At 47.1% G+C, this 17,488-nt stretch overlaps 1 protein-coding gene across 2 annotated transcripts in view; it reads right to left on the reverse strand.

Annotated features, from left to right (window-relative positions):
- Positions 1-239: 239 nt before the first annotated feature.
- LOC110482761 (uncharacterized) overlaps positions 240-17,488 on the reverse strand; it is a 59,660-nt gene continuing 42,411 nt past the window's right edge. The window contains exons 4-5 of one of the 2 annotated variants that reach the window (XM_021552235.2): positions 17,013-17,066; positions 240-2,649 (exon numbers count right to left, since the gene is read on the reverse strand). In XM_021552235.2, the coding sequence (XP_021407910.1) occupies positions 2,521-2,649; positions 17,013-17,066 (183 nt within the window). In that variant the 3' untranslated portion in view covers positions 240-2,520. The remainder of the gene's footprint in view (positions 2,650-17,012; positions 17,067-17,488) is intronic. The other variant, XM_077781859.1, reaches the window with a different exon arrangement.

Genomic DNA, 17,488 nt, shown 5'->3' on the forward strand with positions numbered 1-17,488 from the left:
ACCAGTGAGGGACAATACACCATACCTCAAATGGAGCAGCTGCACATACAAAGAAGCTGGCTTTCATTTTGGAAAAGCTCTTCATTTTCAAAGCCATCCACTTGCAGGTGTGGCCTCCTTGCATTGTGAAGTGCTTGGGACTGGCTGCACTGTGTCACAGCTCACTCTACCCCAGCCCCTCCATACCCTTGCGCCCACAAACACCCAGAAGATGGCAAACGAGCGAGACCCACCAGAGGTGTGAATATAGAAGCTGTTACACTTTATTTCATTGTGGATTTTTAATTTTTTTTTTTATTTTTTGTTCTGATTGAAAAAGAAAAGACAGAAAAGTTACAAAAGTAGTAAAAGGCAACAATATCCGCAGGACATCCCTGTTCCCTGCTCCCACAAGGGGCAAGGCAGCCTGCCCCACCTGCTGGCTGGCAGGAACACACCTCTGAGCCCCAGCACCTTGGCAGCCCTTGCTGAGCAAAGCCTGAGGCTGCAAGGCCATGTAGGGGCTGCCAGCCCAGCCATTTGCACAAGGAATGCACCTCTTAGATGGGTACCAGGCTATGGCTGTCCCATCTCCTGAGCACAGGGATGGGTTTGGTCCAAAGGAGCAATGCTTCCTGTCCTGCACTGGTCAGCTTGGTCTGGCAGCAGTTAAAAAGCTGAGGTGTGCCATCAAAACAAGACAAGCAGAATTTCTACAGGGGCAGGAGGAATCAGCAGAGGAACTGCACCCTCTTGGAAATAGAGACTTGCAGGGAATCATGGTGGTCTGCCAGAGGTCCCTCACCAGAAAACACAAGTGACCTCTTGGAGGTGATGCTGGTGCAGGGGGTGGTCCAGCTGTCATAGCCTGGAGCCAAGCAGCAGGCAGAGCTGGGACAGCATCAGGACAGACATCCCCTCACCACCTTGCCCAGCTGCTCTGCCTGCCTGAATGACAGGAGTTAGGGAGAAGAAGGGGGTGGGAGATTCAGGTCCCCAAGCCTGCAGCCTTTGGACTTTCCCCAGGGGTCTCAGTGAAGGGCCCAGACTAGCTCACTGGGTAGCCTCCTGCTGGCAGCTGGACTGACCACTGGTCTCAACCAAAGAGCAGCATCAAAGACTCTACACTGAGGCAGATTTAAAATCACAAAAATTATTTTGTATTACTCACAGTTGCTCCTCCTGATTTGGACAAACTACTTGCTTGCCCTGACACTCGGATACAGGCTCATGGTGGGCAATGCCTACACCAAGAGGTTACTCTCTCCACCAGGTGCAGCAAGAGGAAAGGCCTTGATCCTCTGCCTCAACAGGAGAGGCAAGAGCTTGTTCTATTAACTCCTGCCTTTGGCACAAAACACACACATGCCTCTAGGACAGATCCCAGCCAAACACCAGTGGTAGCAAGGTCTAGCATGGTCCCAACAGCACCAGAACTGTCTGTGGAGAAATATCCCTCACCTTCACTCAAACTCCCCTCCTGTTTCTTACACCAACAGCCACAAAATCGACTTTATCCCCATTCCTTGCTTCATCTGGGAATATTGTCCCACTGATACCGGAAGAGTGCAACTGAATTTAACAGCTGGCCCAAACAAGGGAAGTGGAAAGCTTGCTGGAGATATTAAATTGGATTGAGTTTGGTGGTGCCAGTTACATTCACCATCATATAGTGGGACAATAGTATGGAGAAGTGTTACATACTGCCTCAGCAGAGAAGAGATCCATGAGCACAGAGTCACCACCAAGTTCCTCTCTTTGATGATGCTGAGAGGACTGAAGGTGAGCGCTGCATTTTCCTCGAGGGCTCAACACAGACCTTCCAATTCTAGAATTTTATTCTAACCGCAGATGTACATATGAATGTCTCACTCTCCCATTTCAATCTCTTTTTGGACAGTATCAATAAACTGCCAGCAGATCATCCAGCATGCACAGCTAAATGTGCCAGTTACTCCTCCACACACCTCCCTGTCCTAGGGTTTTCCACTTAAGAGCTTGATGTGAATGCAATTGTAACAATCTCAGAGAGGGATCTTCTTGTTTTGCAAATAACTCTGTATAGCCTCTTTCTCCAATCCTGAGCTCACTTCTGAGTGGGAGAAGTGTCAGGTCTATAGCAAAGCACTGTAGACCCAGGTATCCTTGGGAAACTGGATTTGGTTTCACAGCTTGATCACGCATCCCTGCTGCCATGCAGGTTATACTAACCCCTGAACACCTCCTGGATATCTTCAGTTGCCACCATCCTCATGTTTGACACTGCCTTGGTAGCAGTTCTTGTGGTTTGTGGACCTGACTGGTTTGTTTTGCCCTGAAAGACAAAACTCACCCCCTTTGCCACTGCTCGGATCCGTCAGTGGTGTGAGAACAGGCACTGCTGCCAAGCCATTCGCTTCTTCCTGCCAGAGCAGCTGCATTGCAAAGATGTGGCATTGCCCCTTCTTCTCCCACCCCTCCCCCTGGGTATCATCACCTCCCCTTCTCCCTGCCAGGCAGGACACCAGTTGATAGTTCCTGAGGTTTTTTGGAGAAACTCCTTCAGTAGGCACATGACGGTTCTTCCACTGGAGCTATCGGGCTCAGCGGCTTCAAGGTGCTGAGGGAACGGAAGGCAAAAGTGGAGGGGTCATACATAAAGTGGGGCGGCGGGCGGCCTCCGTTGACGCTCTGCAGGGGAATAAAAAGAGGCATGAAGTCAGTGCTCATGGCAGCTGCAAACAGTGAAGTTCCTGCCCTGAGTGCTTTGTCATCCCCCTCTCTGCTACAATTACACCTCCTTGAATGGGTGGTCATGCCTGCACTTGCAGCAAATGGCACCAACGTAAGCAGTGTGAGCACTTTGCTCACTTCCTTGCTCTTACCCTTCCAGATAAAAAGCAGGCACACCTCCCTTCCTCCAGGACTGAGGTCCCTAGGATCCACCTGACTAGGGTCCATGGCACCTGTAGCCACTAAGTGAAACAGCATATCCATGATGCATTCAGAGTACCAGAGACAGAAAAGCATCGCTACCAAGAGGCATCACACAGAAAAGCTAAATTCACTTGGCCTTGAAGTAAGATTTCATACCCTTTTGGAGTGTGGAGACAAACCAAGTTCTCTGGAAATGCGCTTTTCAGCCCCATTTTTCAACAGCTCTCCAATAAGGATTTACAAACCACTCTTTCTTAAAGTCCCAGGCATGCTGAAACTCTCCAGGGGTTTGGTTCCAGACTCTACAGTTTGGCGAGGAATGGCTGAGAAATGCTTGAAGGAAAATATCCCATCCCCAAGCCCTGACAGACTGGTTTTACCATGGCCAATAGTTCTCTCCCCTTTTTCTCCCAGTGCTCAGAGCATGGCCAGAGCAGGTCCAGAGTAAGGAGGCCAGAAATAGCCATGTACTCCCTGAACTGTGTGACAGGACAGAAATGCTGTTTTCCACTAGGCTGTACTGGAATATGTGGATCTCAGAGGAATCATAGTGCCAAAGAAGCAATTCCAGTCTATTAAATGTGAAAAGCTTTGTTTTTTCTTTTCAGGATCTTTAGTTTGTTTCTTTCCTTATGCAAGCAGAAGCACTAGTTGGACAGCTATTTCACTGATCCTTTCTGGCCAGGAGAGGAGGTCTCACTTGCTCAAGGGTGCAGGAGAGTGTTTAATCATGATTCTGTAAAGTTCATTCCCAAGGAATATGTGGAAGTTCAGCAGCTCAGAAACTCATGCAAACGTTACCTACTCTCATCTCATTTCCATCACTCTTGGGAAGGGCTTTACCACTATTTTCACAAAGGTTAGGAAAATCCCAATGAGAAATAGGATAGAAAAAAAACACAAAAACCTACAGATTGAGTAGAGAAGTGATTGAGAGCAGCCATGCAGGAAAGGACTTGGGGGTGGCAGTTGGCGAAAAACTCAGTGTGAGCCAGCAGTGTGTACTCGCAGCTCAGAAAGCCACTGGAATCCTAGGCTGCATCAAAAGCAGAAGAGTCAAAGGAAGTGATTGTCCCTCTCTGCTCTTGCTGAGACCCCCACCTGGACTACTGCATCCAGCTGTGGAGTCCCCAACAGAATGACATGAAATTGTTGGAGAAAGTCCAGAGGAATACATGAAGTTGTTAAGAGGACTGGAGCACCTCCCAGTGAAGATAGGCTGAGAAAGTTGGAGCTGCTCAGCCTGGAGGGAAAAAGGCAGCATGGAGACCTCACAGGAACCTTCCAGAGTCTGGAAACGGACTTCAGGGAAGCCAGAAAGAGACTCTTCCTCAAGAACTGTAGTGACAAGATAAGGAGTTATGGGTACAAATTTGAAGAGGTGAAATTTATCTAGATATTAGGAGGACATTCTTTCCTGTGAGGGTGGTGAGACACTGGAACAGGTTGCCCAGGGAGGTTGTGAATGCCCCAACCCTGGCAGTGTCCAAGGTGAGGCTGGGTGATGGGAGACATCCCTACACATGGCAGGTGGGATTACAACCAGAAGATCTTTACGGTCACTTCCAACTTTTAACATTCTGTGTGATTCAGACTGGGCTCTGGTGTTATGTGACTCCCTGTTCCTTTTCTAGGCCTTTCCTTACTAGAACTATGGTCTCCTTTGCTTAGCCTGCACTGTGTTCCTCAAAGAATTAGGCTTTGTAGGAACAATTACCAACTCTACTGTCTCACAGAAGACAGAGGTTCATTTCAGCACTTCAGATTCAGGTCTATCACACACCTAACAGCATGGCAAGGTGATGTTTCAATGCCTCCCCTCTCCTCTGCCTGGGTTTTAACTTGTCATCACAAGACAGCAACACAAAAATATCCCCTAAAAGCTGCTCAGATGGTTTGTCTCACCCAAACACACACAGCAAATCAGAGTGAGCTAAGGAAGTGTCCAAGCCAGGCCCTGAGTGCTGCCATAACTGCAGCAGGATCTGGAAGCCTCTTGTCTCCAAGGCTCTTGGCCACAGCTCAGCCCCACTGGGAAGCAGCCTTCATGTCAGGAAAGACCTCTAAAAGCCAGTGTGGGCAGCATGTTCCTGCCTAGTTGGTATCTCTTCTGCAAATTAAGACAGGCACTAGAGAATGGAAAATGCCAACATGGTGCTTGGCATCAGCTGTGCCTGGAGTTTCAGCCAGCAAATCCTGCCCTGCTACATCCCCCTGACACCTTGGCCAGCAGAATAAGAAAACAAGAGAGGCAGATTTAAGGGCCTTTACTCAATAGCCACCTGCTGTGGGGTTATATGTGGTGTATGCTCTGGCAGGCCTCAGAGCTGGAAGGTAACATAGCAACCCCTATTCAAAGCTAAGGGGTAGAATAAATCAGCACATTTGTCCTTCTCTAGAGCAGAGAAGGTCCCCTGCCAGTGCCAAGAGGGAATGGGAACAAAGAGCCTGGCAGTCCCCTCCATTTTGAAATGCCAGACAGGATTAGGGAAGGCAGCTGAATCCGCTCATTTTTGGCAGAGGGCAGATGAAGAGGCTGGGGAAAGACAGGTCCAAACAACAGACAAAAGTCATCTACAAAACTCACCAGGCTTTGGGTGGAAAGCTGTGCTGTGGTTTCTCTCTGGGTCTTCTTCTGGGCCCAATGTGTAGGGCAGGGAGACTTCCCAGGGCACTGCCAGGACGATGGGCACAGAACAGGTGAGGTTGAAAGTCAGGGATGTGAGAAGATGCAGGAGGATGCAGAGACTGACGGGCAGTCATGCAGCTGCAAGTGAGGCTCAAAATGCACCCAATCCTGCCTCTTCATTGTGGCGCCTCTCAAGCAGCCACGAGATGACCACTGGCTTTCAACAACCACAGACAAGGGCAGAGTGAGAACAGGTTTGTGCCCAACTGCAGGCAGCAACAGGAGAGGCAGTAACCTGACTGCCCTGATCCATAGCAACACTGACCAATCTGCATTCCTTTATAACCCTGAGCAACACAGGATCCTCATGCACCTGCTCCCTGACTGATTGGGCAGCACGTCTGGTACCTACATTGCTGGAGGTAAGAAATCTCCAAATCCCTCAACTCTCCTCTTGCAGGGGAGCATTTTTATATTGGAGCTCATATCCAGCTCTAAGGATGACCAGGCCTGATCTGGCTTAGTCCAAGACACCATTTGGGATCACAGCATGTGGTGGTCTGCTCCTGATGGGTAGCACAAGGCAAAGTTCTGTAGATGTATTTCGAGAACAAAAACGGATAGAGCCAGCTGCCAGAGAGGGGAAGATGTTCCTGCCACCCTGTTGCTTAGGCCAGCTGTCTCTCTGTAGTCTGGGTAAGCATCCTCGCCAGCCTGCCCTTCTCCTTGGGCACACCATGCCTAGGACTTTGCTTTGACTAGAGAAGAGTGTTAAGAGCTGGCTGCTGCAGGTCCCCAGGGAGCTTGCCATAAACCTGCCTGACAGCCCCTGGTGAGGAACCCCAGGGCAGCTCCAGCAGAGGCTGCTCAGAGCACAGACAAGACGCACTTGACATTAAAGGCTCATGTGTTCACTCTAATGGCATTCGGACAGCTGGGTACCGCTCACGGAACGGAGCCTAATATGGGCCCTGTGCTAATGGAAATCATTAACCAGAGCCCTCCATTTGCTAAGCACTGTATTTACACAGCTGGAGAATGGCCCGAGCCAGACTCACATGCCTGCCACAGGAGAGCACACAGGCTCAGACACAGACTCTGTCAAACACACGTGCTCGCTGGCACATACTAACCTGCCTCAGGTTCTCCTGAGCACACTGGCGCTTCCCTGGTCATTTGTGCACACCCCTCTGTGCACACACAGACTCCTGACTCAGAAATCAAAAGGAGGGCTCTTCCACTCATACAAACCTTTCCTGCTTGTGAAGTAATTCAAGCCATGCAGAGCCAGAACTTCACAGCATCCAGGGGATGGTCTAAGGCACCACAGCTCATCACTGGCTCGTACAGCTGCTCATAACACAAGGTAGTTCCAGCACCTGAAGATACCCACACTGTCCCACTGCACACCTGATTTGGGTTAGATGAGCTCCTAAGGGAGGTAAACTCATCTTACACGTTTCAAGCAACTATGCACAAATCACCTTGGTCAAGGATGCCTCTTCACCCACGTACATGAGCCTACATGTACACTCCTGCCAACATGTACTGTTCTCACCCATAGCATTATCACCTTTAAATACAGGGGGGCAAATAAACAACCAGGTCTGAAACATATCTGAAGTGTATTAACAAAGAAGCACACCTAAATATAATGAGTGGAAGGAGGTGCCTCAAAGAAAGCCACTAAGATTAAACATCACAGAGGAAATGCCAATTTCAATCATATTAACAGCTCTCAGAAAACAGACAAATGCAAAACTGCCCCATAAACCCATCTGTAACATAATTGCACATTTCAGCAAGGAAAGAGTATACAGGAAGAAGACAAACATGTAAAGCTAAATTTATTAATATGGAGCCATATTCCTTCTAGAAACAGATCCCTTACTTTCATGAAGTCTGGAAAAATATCCCAAATGCAGACAGTAACATGATTTGGTCTCATGGTTCCATAGAATCACAGTTCTCTTCTCGGGACAAAGCCAAAGTGAGCACAGGTCCAAGTGATTTTTCAGCTGTGGGAATGATAATCCTCACATGAGCAGGGAAATGTTCAACACAACATCTTCAAAGTGAGTGGTGTGCTAGGGGAGATGGAAAATTAAGAGGACTCTTTGATCCTCTTTCTTAAGGACTTTAATATCCAGGTAGGATTCAAAACCAGATCATCTTGTGCACTCTACCAACCCATCCCTACTCAAGGCCAATCCAGCACAGGAGTCCCTTCTTTCCTACCCTTGGGCCCAAGGGCTGGGAAGTGCTGCTGAGCTCCATTTAAAGGATGCTGCCTTCCAGTGGTGGGTGAATGATCCCTTTACAGTCTGCAGACTCACTTGTTAAAAGCCCTTTGGGATGAAAGACACCATGTAATTTCAAGTTGTAAAGGAACATCCGATTTCCAGCACCCTGTGTGGAAAGGAATAAATCCCCAAAATAGCTTTGGCAAGGACAGATATTCAGGCAGAGCACAGAAAGAGTAAAGCCTGTCAGACTCCACAGAGAAACGCTTACAGGTACACTGATTTAACTCCACTTTGTCCTCCTTCCTCTCACCCCTGCTAAGTGTTAGAAAATAAACTTCTTCACTCTTCAACTTTGATGTGTGAAGCCATGAGCAAGGGAAGGGGACCCACATGGCTACTCCTAGTTACATCTGTAATTCCAAATATGGTTCTGCCCAAGCCACCTTCCCAACATCTCTGCTTCAGTTTCTTCAATGCTTAATACATACATGTCCTGGTTTCTGCTGGGATAACATTAATTTTTCTGCCTAGTAGCTAGTGTATCCTGTGGCTTAGATTTAGGATGAGAATAATGGTGACAGCAGTAACTAAAAATACCAGTCTGTTAAGCAATGTTTATACTAATTTAAGGACTTCTCAGCTTCTCATGCCCTGACAGTGAGAAGGTTTGGAAGGGCATGAGAAGCTGGGAAGGAAACAGCCAGGACATCTGACCCCAACTAGACAAAGGACTTTTCCATACCATATGATGGCATAAGCTGGTAGTTTGCCTTCCCAAGTAACCACGATGCAGTCCTGCTTTCCTGGAGATGGCTGAACACCTGCTTGCCCATGGGAAGCAGTGAATGAATTCCTTGTTTTGCTTTGCTTGCATGCACAGTTTTTGCTTTCTCTATTAAATCATCTTTATCTCACCCCACAAGCCATCTCACATTTACCCTCCCAATTCTCTCCCCCAACCCACGGGGGTAGCAAGTTAGCAACTTCATCATGGGGTTAAGCCACAAGAGTACACTTCAGCCAGAATGAATTAATTAACTTCTAGGTGTTTCAACCTTCTGATGAGAGGTGATTTCTTTTCAATTACAGTCTTGCTTCAGGCAGTTTTCAAGAAATAGTCGCTGGCAAGCAGGACCAGCTCCTCCAGTGGAACAACAATTCACATTTAACTGCTTATTCATTAACTCTGATAGGGCCTCTAACAATTTATTCCAGCCACAGACCTGGAGCAGCTCAAGAAGGAAATTTTCACAGGCAAACTCCTTTCCTCCTGAAAGTTTGTCCTCCACTCCCAGGTTCATATAGAATTTTATTTCAAGGAATAGTTAAAAAATAGACATGCCAGAACTTCCTTTTATTACTACTCTTTTTCTTTCTCTTCCAAGAAAAAAAAAAAAAAAAGTCATCTCCAAATGTTGCTCTGACAAGGAACCCAAAACTTTGCAGTGGGCACAGTTTTCTTATGATTTTCATCATCCTCCCCTAAAAGACTGAAAGAACCATCTGCCATCACCAACATAAGGCTGCCTAACACCTATTTCTTTCCATACCACTACATTGCAAAGAGCAGTTCAACAGTTTACAAACAGATCACTGTTCCTCTTAGAAAGGTTAAAAAAAAAATTAAAAATCAAACATTTGAAAATGTGTGTGCAGAATTGTCAGGTGGCAACTACGAGACTTACAGAGGTGCCACCAGATAGACAACACTGAACCTTTTTGGAAGGTACTTCAAAGGGCCTAGCAGATGGTTGTTGGTCACTTGCCCAGGAGGAGAAATAACCAGTTTCAGCTCTGGGTCCTTGCTGGCATCATCATGATAAGCCTTTCTTCTCCTCTCTCACACATCTTTAGATATGTCTTTGACAAAGCTGACTGCAAGCTTTGATTTTGCCTGCCTGACAAGCTGAGGGAAAGAGGCTGTGCAAATAAAAGGGACAGATGGGTCATTCAGAGGGGCAGTCTGTTGCTGCTCCCTGGCCAAGTTGGGGAACCCACCACTCCAGGGTCCCAGTAAAGATCATGCTCTGAAGGCAAAACAAATCTTTCAGGAACAAGTGAATGAACCCATATTTCCCTACTAGAAAGCCATGTCTTGCACCCACTTTTTTTCCCTTCTGCTAAGAAGTTGCCTGTGCTTCCTGCATAGCTGCAGCTGTTCCTGCAAATACTACAGGGTCTGCATGTGCCTGAGCAGTAGAAGAGGCAGTCACAAGAGTATCTCCAAAAGAACACAGACACAGGCAAGGCACAATCTGGCCCTAAATCTCCAAGTGCATCTGAGTAGAGTCCTTTTGGTCTGTACACAAGTGACACTACCTCACCTTCTCCTTCCTCTCCACCCTCCCATCCCAGCCCTTTCTGTGTAGCAGAACACCCTCCTGTCAGAGAGATCACCCCAGCTACCTCTCAGCCCTCCTCCCTCGGGGCCAGGAACCCCAGGTACCAGGCTTCCACAGAGCCAGCACATGGTGCCTGCTTGGGCGTGTGCAGCTTCCAGTTTGCATGAGCCCAGGGCAAGCAGATTCCCTCTGGGCAAGCAGATTTCCCTCTGGGCAAGCAGATTTCCCTGTGGGCAAGCAGGCTGGCACAGAGCAGCACGCTGCTTTCAACTTGAAGGGGACACAAATTAAACCTGCAAAGTGAAGATGAATTAGCCTGGCATGAGCAGGCTGCAAACACATGCTGACATAGTGCACTTGCCTCTGGATAAACCACCCCAGCTGTGGAAGCCAAGCAGAGGAAAAGGGTGTATCATGGGAGAGGTGTGTGGGAAAAGAGGATCACAGCTCTAGGGATTGGGAGAGGCAAGGGGTGCCAGGTTCCCACAGGCACGTGAATCAAAAGGGAGCAGGAACAACTGCAGTGGGCCTGGATGCAGTGAGCAGATGTGCCTAATCAGCCACCTTGGACTTGAAGTTCTGACAGGAAACAGTGTGACCCTGTGCCATCCCCTACATCTCTACCTCTCTCTGCTCCATCACCCAGGTATGACCCAGAAGTCATTAAATTTGACCCTTTCTCTGTGAAACATGCCTTGCCACTCTCCATTCCCTTGAACCACAGTGCCACTAGCCACAGCCACCATTGACACACAAGGCTCTCCCAGAAGCAATTGGGCTGCACCTTGTTTCTACCACTCCCCACGTCCCCATATTCTTAAACCAGACCCACAACCCACATCAGACCACAAAGCAGGAACAGTGCTGAAAATAGGAAGTCAGCCTCCTCACTCACCAGCCACTTGCTACTTTCATGGTGCTGTGTGGAATACAGAGCTCTTGGTTATTCCACTGAGTCTATTCTGTGGGCACTTACATGATTCAACAGGTGTGAGGGCATACACAGCAGGAATTTATGAAAAGCAGGAAACAATAAAAGTTATTGTCCTTACAGAAACAGAAGAAATACATGACAGCCTCACTTCTACCTGCTATGGGCAGGCTAAAGGCTGGTTAGCCTTTGCCATGAAATCCAGTATTTGAATAGTTTTTAACAGACAGAGGCATTCCCCCCTTGGCTACACAGGACCTTTCCCCACACTGAGGAAACTCTGGACAAAATCTTTTGTCAGGAATTATTCAGGACAAGGGCTGTCATTCTCCAGGACCAATTATCATCTTCAGCAGGCAGTTCAGTGGCTGGGTTGGGAGAAGTGTGGGATACCCAAAGGGATATTCATGTTCCCACTTAGCAGAGGGCCTTCTCCATTTTGCTCAGCAGAGGCATGTACATCAGCTAGAGCCAAGACACCACAGGGGAAACTGGAACACCAAAATCTCCATGAGAGGCTTCTGACCACAAAGTAATCCAAGGCTGTGACTGACCAGGGAGGCAAGGCTCTCTTGTTGATTCTAAAATCAGGGTCAGGTTTAGACACTCACTCACACACTAGAAACAACCAGGAAGGTTTGACAAACTGTTAGGAAGATGCAGTTTGGGATTTCTGCTGCCTGACATGCCCTAGGTGTTTATACTCATGATATGGTATGAATAAGGACACAGCTCTAGGAACATGGCCTAAAGTTCTCCTCACCCTATCTCTTTTCAGGTGAGTTACACTTTCTGGTGGTTTCTCAGTGTAACTCACTCTGAAAATGCAATCATGGCATTTTTCTGCATATTTATATGCATCCAATGCTAAATGCTTGCTCAGCTCCTTGGGAGCCTGTAATGGAAGGAGCCACATTTGTGTTTATATATATATATGTATGTATGTATGATACATACACAGAACCTACTGATTTTTTTAGAAATCTTTACTTTGTGCTGCACAGCCAGAACCAGAGGTTTGCACCAATACTGCTCTGTCACCTGGTATGCCTTGCACTTGTGAATAGCTCAGGCATCTTCCCATAAGGCTCTGGCCAGCATATCTCCTGCTCAGCTCCAAGCTGAAAAGGTCCCTTGTTTTAGAAGAAAAGCCAGCATGTTTCTGCAGTGGCTTTTGAGGATGCAGAGTAAGAGATAAGACACAGGGAAAGTCATCTGAGGGATCTGGCCCCTGTCCAAGCAGAGGGCGTTCTCAACATTGATAAGATCAATGCAAGAGCACAAGAGGTTTATGTTCCGATTTAAAATTCTTATTTTTACATAGCAGAAAACATCTCTCTGATCAGCCAGGTTATCAGATTGGCCTTGAAATCCTTCCTTCCTTTCTGCCAGCCCCAACAAGATCCTTGACACACAACTGATAAGCCCCTGGGTGTCTTCTACCCACCTACTGCTGTTAAGACAAGCTCAGCTTCACTAATCCCATTCAGAGACTGCATGTAGAAGTCTGTCAAGGAAGAACAAAACCAGGAATAAATGACAGACTTTTAACCCCCAACCCAAGATGGGCTGGAAAATTGAAGACTGGTGATATTATAGATACACTTGAAGACAGGTCTCTGCATTCAGAGGTGGCCAAGCCTGGTCTAGGGCAGCGTTACACCCCACAAGCACATGGTCACACAGTCATCCTCCTTCCAGTGCTGAGCAAGCATCTCCATTGCAAAACACCTCACCTTGCAAACACACTCTGGACACTAAAATACCCCACAACATGTGTGTGCCCCTCTCCCACTTCCACTGGCTGACACTTTGGGGCACCAGGGACCAGGTCTGCACACTCACACTGCCCAGCTCATGTGCCAACACCTGCCCTGACCTTGCTGTGCCATGTGCTTTTCTATATTTACCTATTATGTACAAATCCATAGTTCATGTATATGCTGTCACCTCTAATTTATCGATGCTCTCTTGCCCACAGGGGATGATTCTGCTGTTCCATTATCCTTTACTGGGTGGGAACAGAAGGAAGATTTCTTTTCTTTTTAGTATTATTTGCTCTTCACTGTAGGCTGCCACCTCTCATAGCTGCTATTCCTAAAAACATTTCAAACTAAGCTGCTGCACATTAGAAAAGGTTATCAATCTCTCTTTAATAGTCTGTTAGGTTCTTACAGCAGTCACATCACTACCCCATTGTCCCACTTAAGAACCACTGAGTGAGTGGAAAGGCTGTAGCTGAACACCACCTGAGCTGGCCCTTGGGAAACTTAAGTGCAGGAAACAACAGCAAGGTGACACCTCAGTGTTAAAACAGCAGCAAAACCTGCTTAACAGCAGCAGGTCACCTGCTTAAAAAAGACTACCAAGGACCACAAACATTTCCAAAGGCTGTAGCTGTGTTTCCATGCCCGAGGGCAAAGACACTGCCCCCTCCATCTCACCCTCCCATGGGAGACTCTTCCAGCAAAACAAAGAGGAAGGAATAGCCATAATGATGCATGAGAAAACAACATCTTGCACCCTGACATGTCAGCAAAGCCCCAAGATGTCAAGGCAACCAAAGTATCAGCTAGGAGGAGGGCTTTTTTAAAAGCAAGCATAATCTCACAACCACATAAGACACTGACCTCAGCAAGAACAGGATGAAAATGCTTCACTGATGATATTAGAAAGTCACTGTCATTATTTTCCTCACACGAAATGGAATAAGTACGATCCTTTCTCCTACAGGAGAAAGGAAAACTGAAGGGACAAAGCAAGGATCCTTGCTTCAAATCCCTGGCATAAACCATTAGATATCCTGCCTGCTCCTCAGATCAGTTCACTCACTGCCTGTTCATCCAGCTGTACACTGTCTGATATCTGTGGCCATCTCAGCTCAGAAAGAGACTACCTGAGCTGAAACAGGAACATTTGTGCATCAGTGCCACAGTGACACAAGCAAAGTGGTCACATGGTGATATTTCCTGTTCAGACACACAGACAGCTGCCTGGTTCCTCCTGTAACAGCTCATCAACTCATCACTATGAGATTTGTCTTAATTTCTTCTACCCTCACCATAACAGACAGGTTCCAACGTGAGCCTGTGCCACCAGACCCTCAGCAACAGAGAGCCAAGCTTCTCACCTTGCCTCCTGCTATCACTCTTTGCAAAATGCCACATTCAGTAGGGGCTTCCAATAGAACTTAGGTCCCTAGTGTGCTCTGACTCCACTGCTGAATGCTGGACAAGACTCAGAACACACAGAGGGGTTGAGGCTGGCATGCAGCTCTAGAGCTGGCTGAGATCAAACCCCCTCCTCTGAGCAGGGTCAGCAGGAGCCTGCTGCCCAGGACTGTATCCTGGCACACCATGGCTCCTTCCATGGACAGAGATTCCATGATTTCTCTGGGCAACCTGAATATCTCACATATCAACTTGTGCCCGTCACCTCTTGTTCTGCTGCTGGGTAACTCTGAGAAGGAATACCATGCCAAGCATGTCCTGCTGGCTGGATTGAGGTTTCCCTTTATGATGAGAGCATGGCACTGTCTTTCAGAAGTCCTGACCTCTCTCAGCTGTTTCCAGAGCTGAGGCACTTCAGCAAAGAGTTCTGCCAGGGACCTGCTGCTTCCTTTCTCAGCTGAGTACACAAAAGTGGGCATTCACAATCACTTGAAAAATGGAGGCAAAAATGCACCTTTACTTAACAGCTCTGCCACCACAGCAAGAGGCTGTGAAGTATCACATGCTATTATCATGGAAGCCACAAGTGCTTTAGGTGGAGAGCCACTGTCCCAGCTTGGCAAGGCAGCCAGGGAACAGTGAATTTTGTGCCATCTGTCAGAAAATCGTGCTCTCAGTTTCTGCTGTTTATTTTACTGCAAGCTGACATGGGCTCAAGGAGCAAAGGGATAATTCTCCTTTCAGATTCTCCAGGAGCACAATAGTAAGCCACAATAATGAGCTTAAGGTGTCAGGATGCCACCTCACCGAGGCATCACTGAAACCCAAGGGACTGGAGAACTACCACCAAACAGCACTGGAAATAGCTGGGACAAACACCCAGCAAAAACCCAGTGAAAGAGCATGGGGCAGGCATAAAGGAAGGTAATAAACAAGATGAGCTAAAACATTGCAGCAGGATTAGACAGCTGGCAGGTCTGAAGGATAGGCACAGCCTGGGGAGAGCTCGTGGGGCACAGAAGGACACAACTATATTGAAAACAATTCAGGCAGAAGCACATGAGAAGACATAAAAGATCAAGATTAATTGTGCAATCAGAAGTACTGGTTCACTGTGGGGGTGCTGGAAGACAGGACTGAAGAGCCCTGACAGAAGGTGTTTGAGAAGTCAGAAAAATACCACCCCCAGCTGTGCACAAGGTTCTAGCCAGTTCTACCTGCTCCTCCTCCTCTCAGGTACCAAATTAATTTCCAGAGCAGTGATGGGCAAGGACATCCAACAGCATGCTTATCAACTGCAGCACTTCTGGGCACACAAATTCCTATTGCCTGCTGGGCAAGGTAAAACCTTGAAAGGATCATGGTCTGTCATTCATCTCTCTTGCAAGGCTATAAAAACACTGCAGTGAAAATAGCAGCTTCAGGATATTTGTTTTTTTCCACCCAATCTGTTTTTGCCTGTGTATCACAAACATGGAAGATCATGTGGACTGAGGTACACCCTGCTTTGGTGACAACGTGCAAGGTCACAAACAAACAGAATCTTAGAATGTTTTGGGTTGGAAGGGACCTTCAAGATCATCTAGTTCCAACACCCCTGCCCCAACAAGGACACCTTCTGCTAGACCAAGTTGCTCAGAACCCCATCCAACTTGGCCACAATTCTTCTTCCAGGGATGGGGCAGCCACAACTCTGTGCAACCTATTCCAGTGCATCCATCACCCTTACTGTGAAGAATTTTTCACAAAATCTAATGTAAATCTACTGTCCTTCAGCTTAAAGCCATTCTTCCTTGTCCTATCACTACACACCCCTGTGAAAAGTCCCTCTCCAGCTCCCTCATAGCCCCCTTTAGGTACTGGAAGGTGATAGGAGGCCTCCAAGGAGCCTTATCTTCTCCAGGCAGAGCAACCCCTGTTTTCTCAGGCTGTCTGCATGGGGAAGGTGCTGCAGTCCTCTTAACAACTTCACAGCCCTCCTCTGGACTTGTTCCAACAGTTCTATGTCTTTCTTCATTCAAGGAGTCCAGAGCTGGATGCAGCAGCCAGGTAGGGTCTCACCAGAGCAGAGAAGAGAGGGAGAATCACCTCCCTCAACCTATTTGTCATATTTCTCTTTGATTCAGCCCAGGATACATCTCCCACATGACCATAAGGAACACAAGGTACCCACAAAGGAAGCAGGGGCTGGCTGATGAGTCCACGAATGTGCTACTAAAGACAAAACTCTCAGAGGTGTAGGTAACAAAATCTACAAGGACAAGACTTTAGCATACGTGATAGGGATGCAGGCTGTCAAGAGTGGAGAAGCTTGGGATGCTGCAGCTTCATCCCAGCTAAAAAGTCATCCAAGCAATGTAGCTCTTATCTGTCATCACCCAGCCCCATATCCTATCTGGTTCTGCAAACACCAGCGCATCATGCAGGTACAGTCCCTTTTCCCCAGCTATCTACCACACCTCTCACCCCCACCCAACACCACTTGGTCAAAAAGGATCCAAATGACACCCTACCAGACTGCTATGCTGTATGAGCTCATAGCATGGGATGTAGACTTTGACACCAAGGAAGTTTTGAAACCACAGTCTCCAAAATGGAAAAAACAATGTATAATTAGCCTTGTCAGCACCTAACTTAAATTGCAACTACATTCTATACTCCACACTAGCAACTTATGTTATGAAGCTGATCAAGCCACAAGAAATCTCCAGAAATCATCTTCTGGACACAGATGTTCACTGAGAATCACCACATTAGGTGTATGTGAAAAGATTTCTGCACCAGCAAAGAGCGACTTACACGAATTTTAATTACTCTAGTCTTCGCTCCACAATTCTTCTTGAGCAGCATCTTCTGAAAGAGAAGTAGAATCCAGGGATTAGTAGAAATAGCATGAACAAACAGAAAGAGGGATATTTTAAGGAGTCCCTTTTAATCAACATTTCATTAAAATAAGATGGATGGATGGTTAAGTGGGATATGAAAGATTAAGAATTACCAAAGGTGGACAGTAAATAAATCAACCTAATCTGAGACTGTCTCACACAGCTTGCACAGAGACTTCTGGCCTAGGTTTTGAAAGAACATACAATAAATTCCACAGGGAAAAAGACAAAACAACTGCCTGAAAGGAAATTTCTTCTTAATTTCCATCAATTAGTGGTTAAACTTTGCCCTGAAGCAGGTGAATTTATCTCCCTTTACAAAGGAAAAAATGGTCTATTTCATGTAAATGTGGATGTTCCCATTATTAAACAGATATTTTCATTACGCTT

The sequence above is a fragment of the Lonchura striata genome, chromosome 3, assembly GCF_046129695.1.
Source record: "Lonchura striata isolate bLonStr1 chromosome 3, bLonStr1.mat, whole genome shotgun sequence".
NCBI classification, from domain to species: Eukaryota; Metazoa; Chordata; class Aves; order Passeriformes; family Estrildidae; genus Lonchura; species Lonchura striata.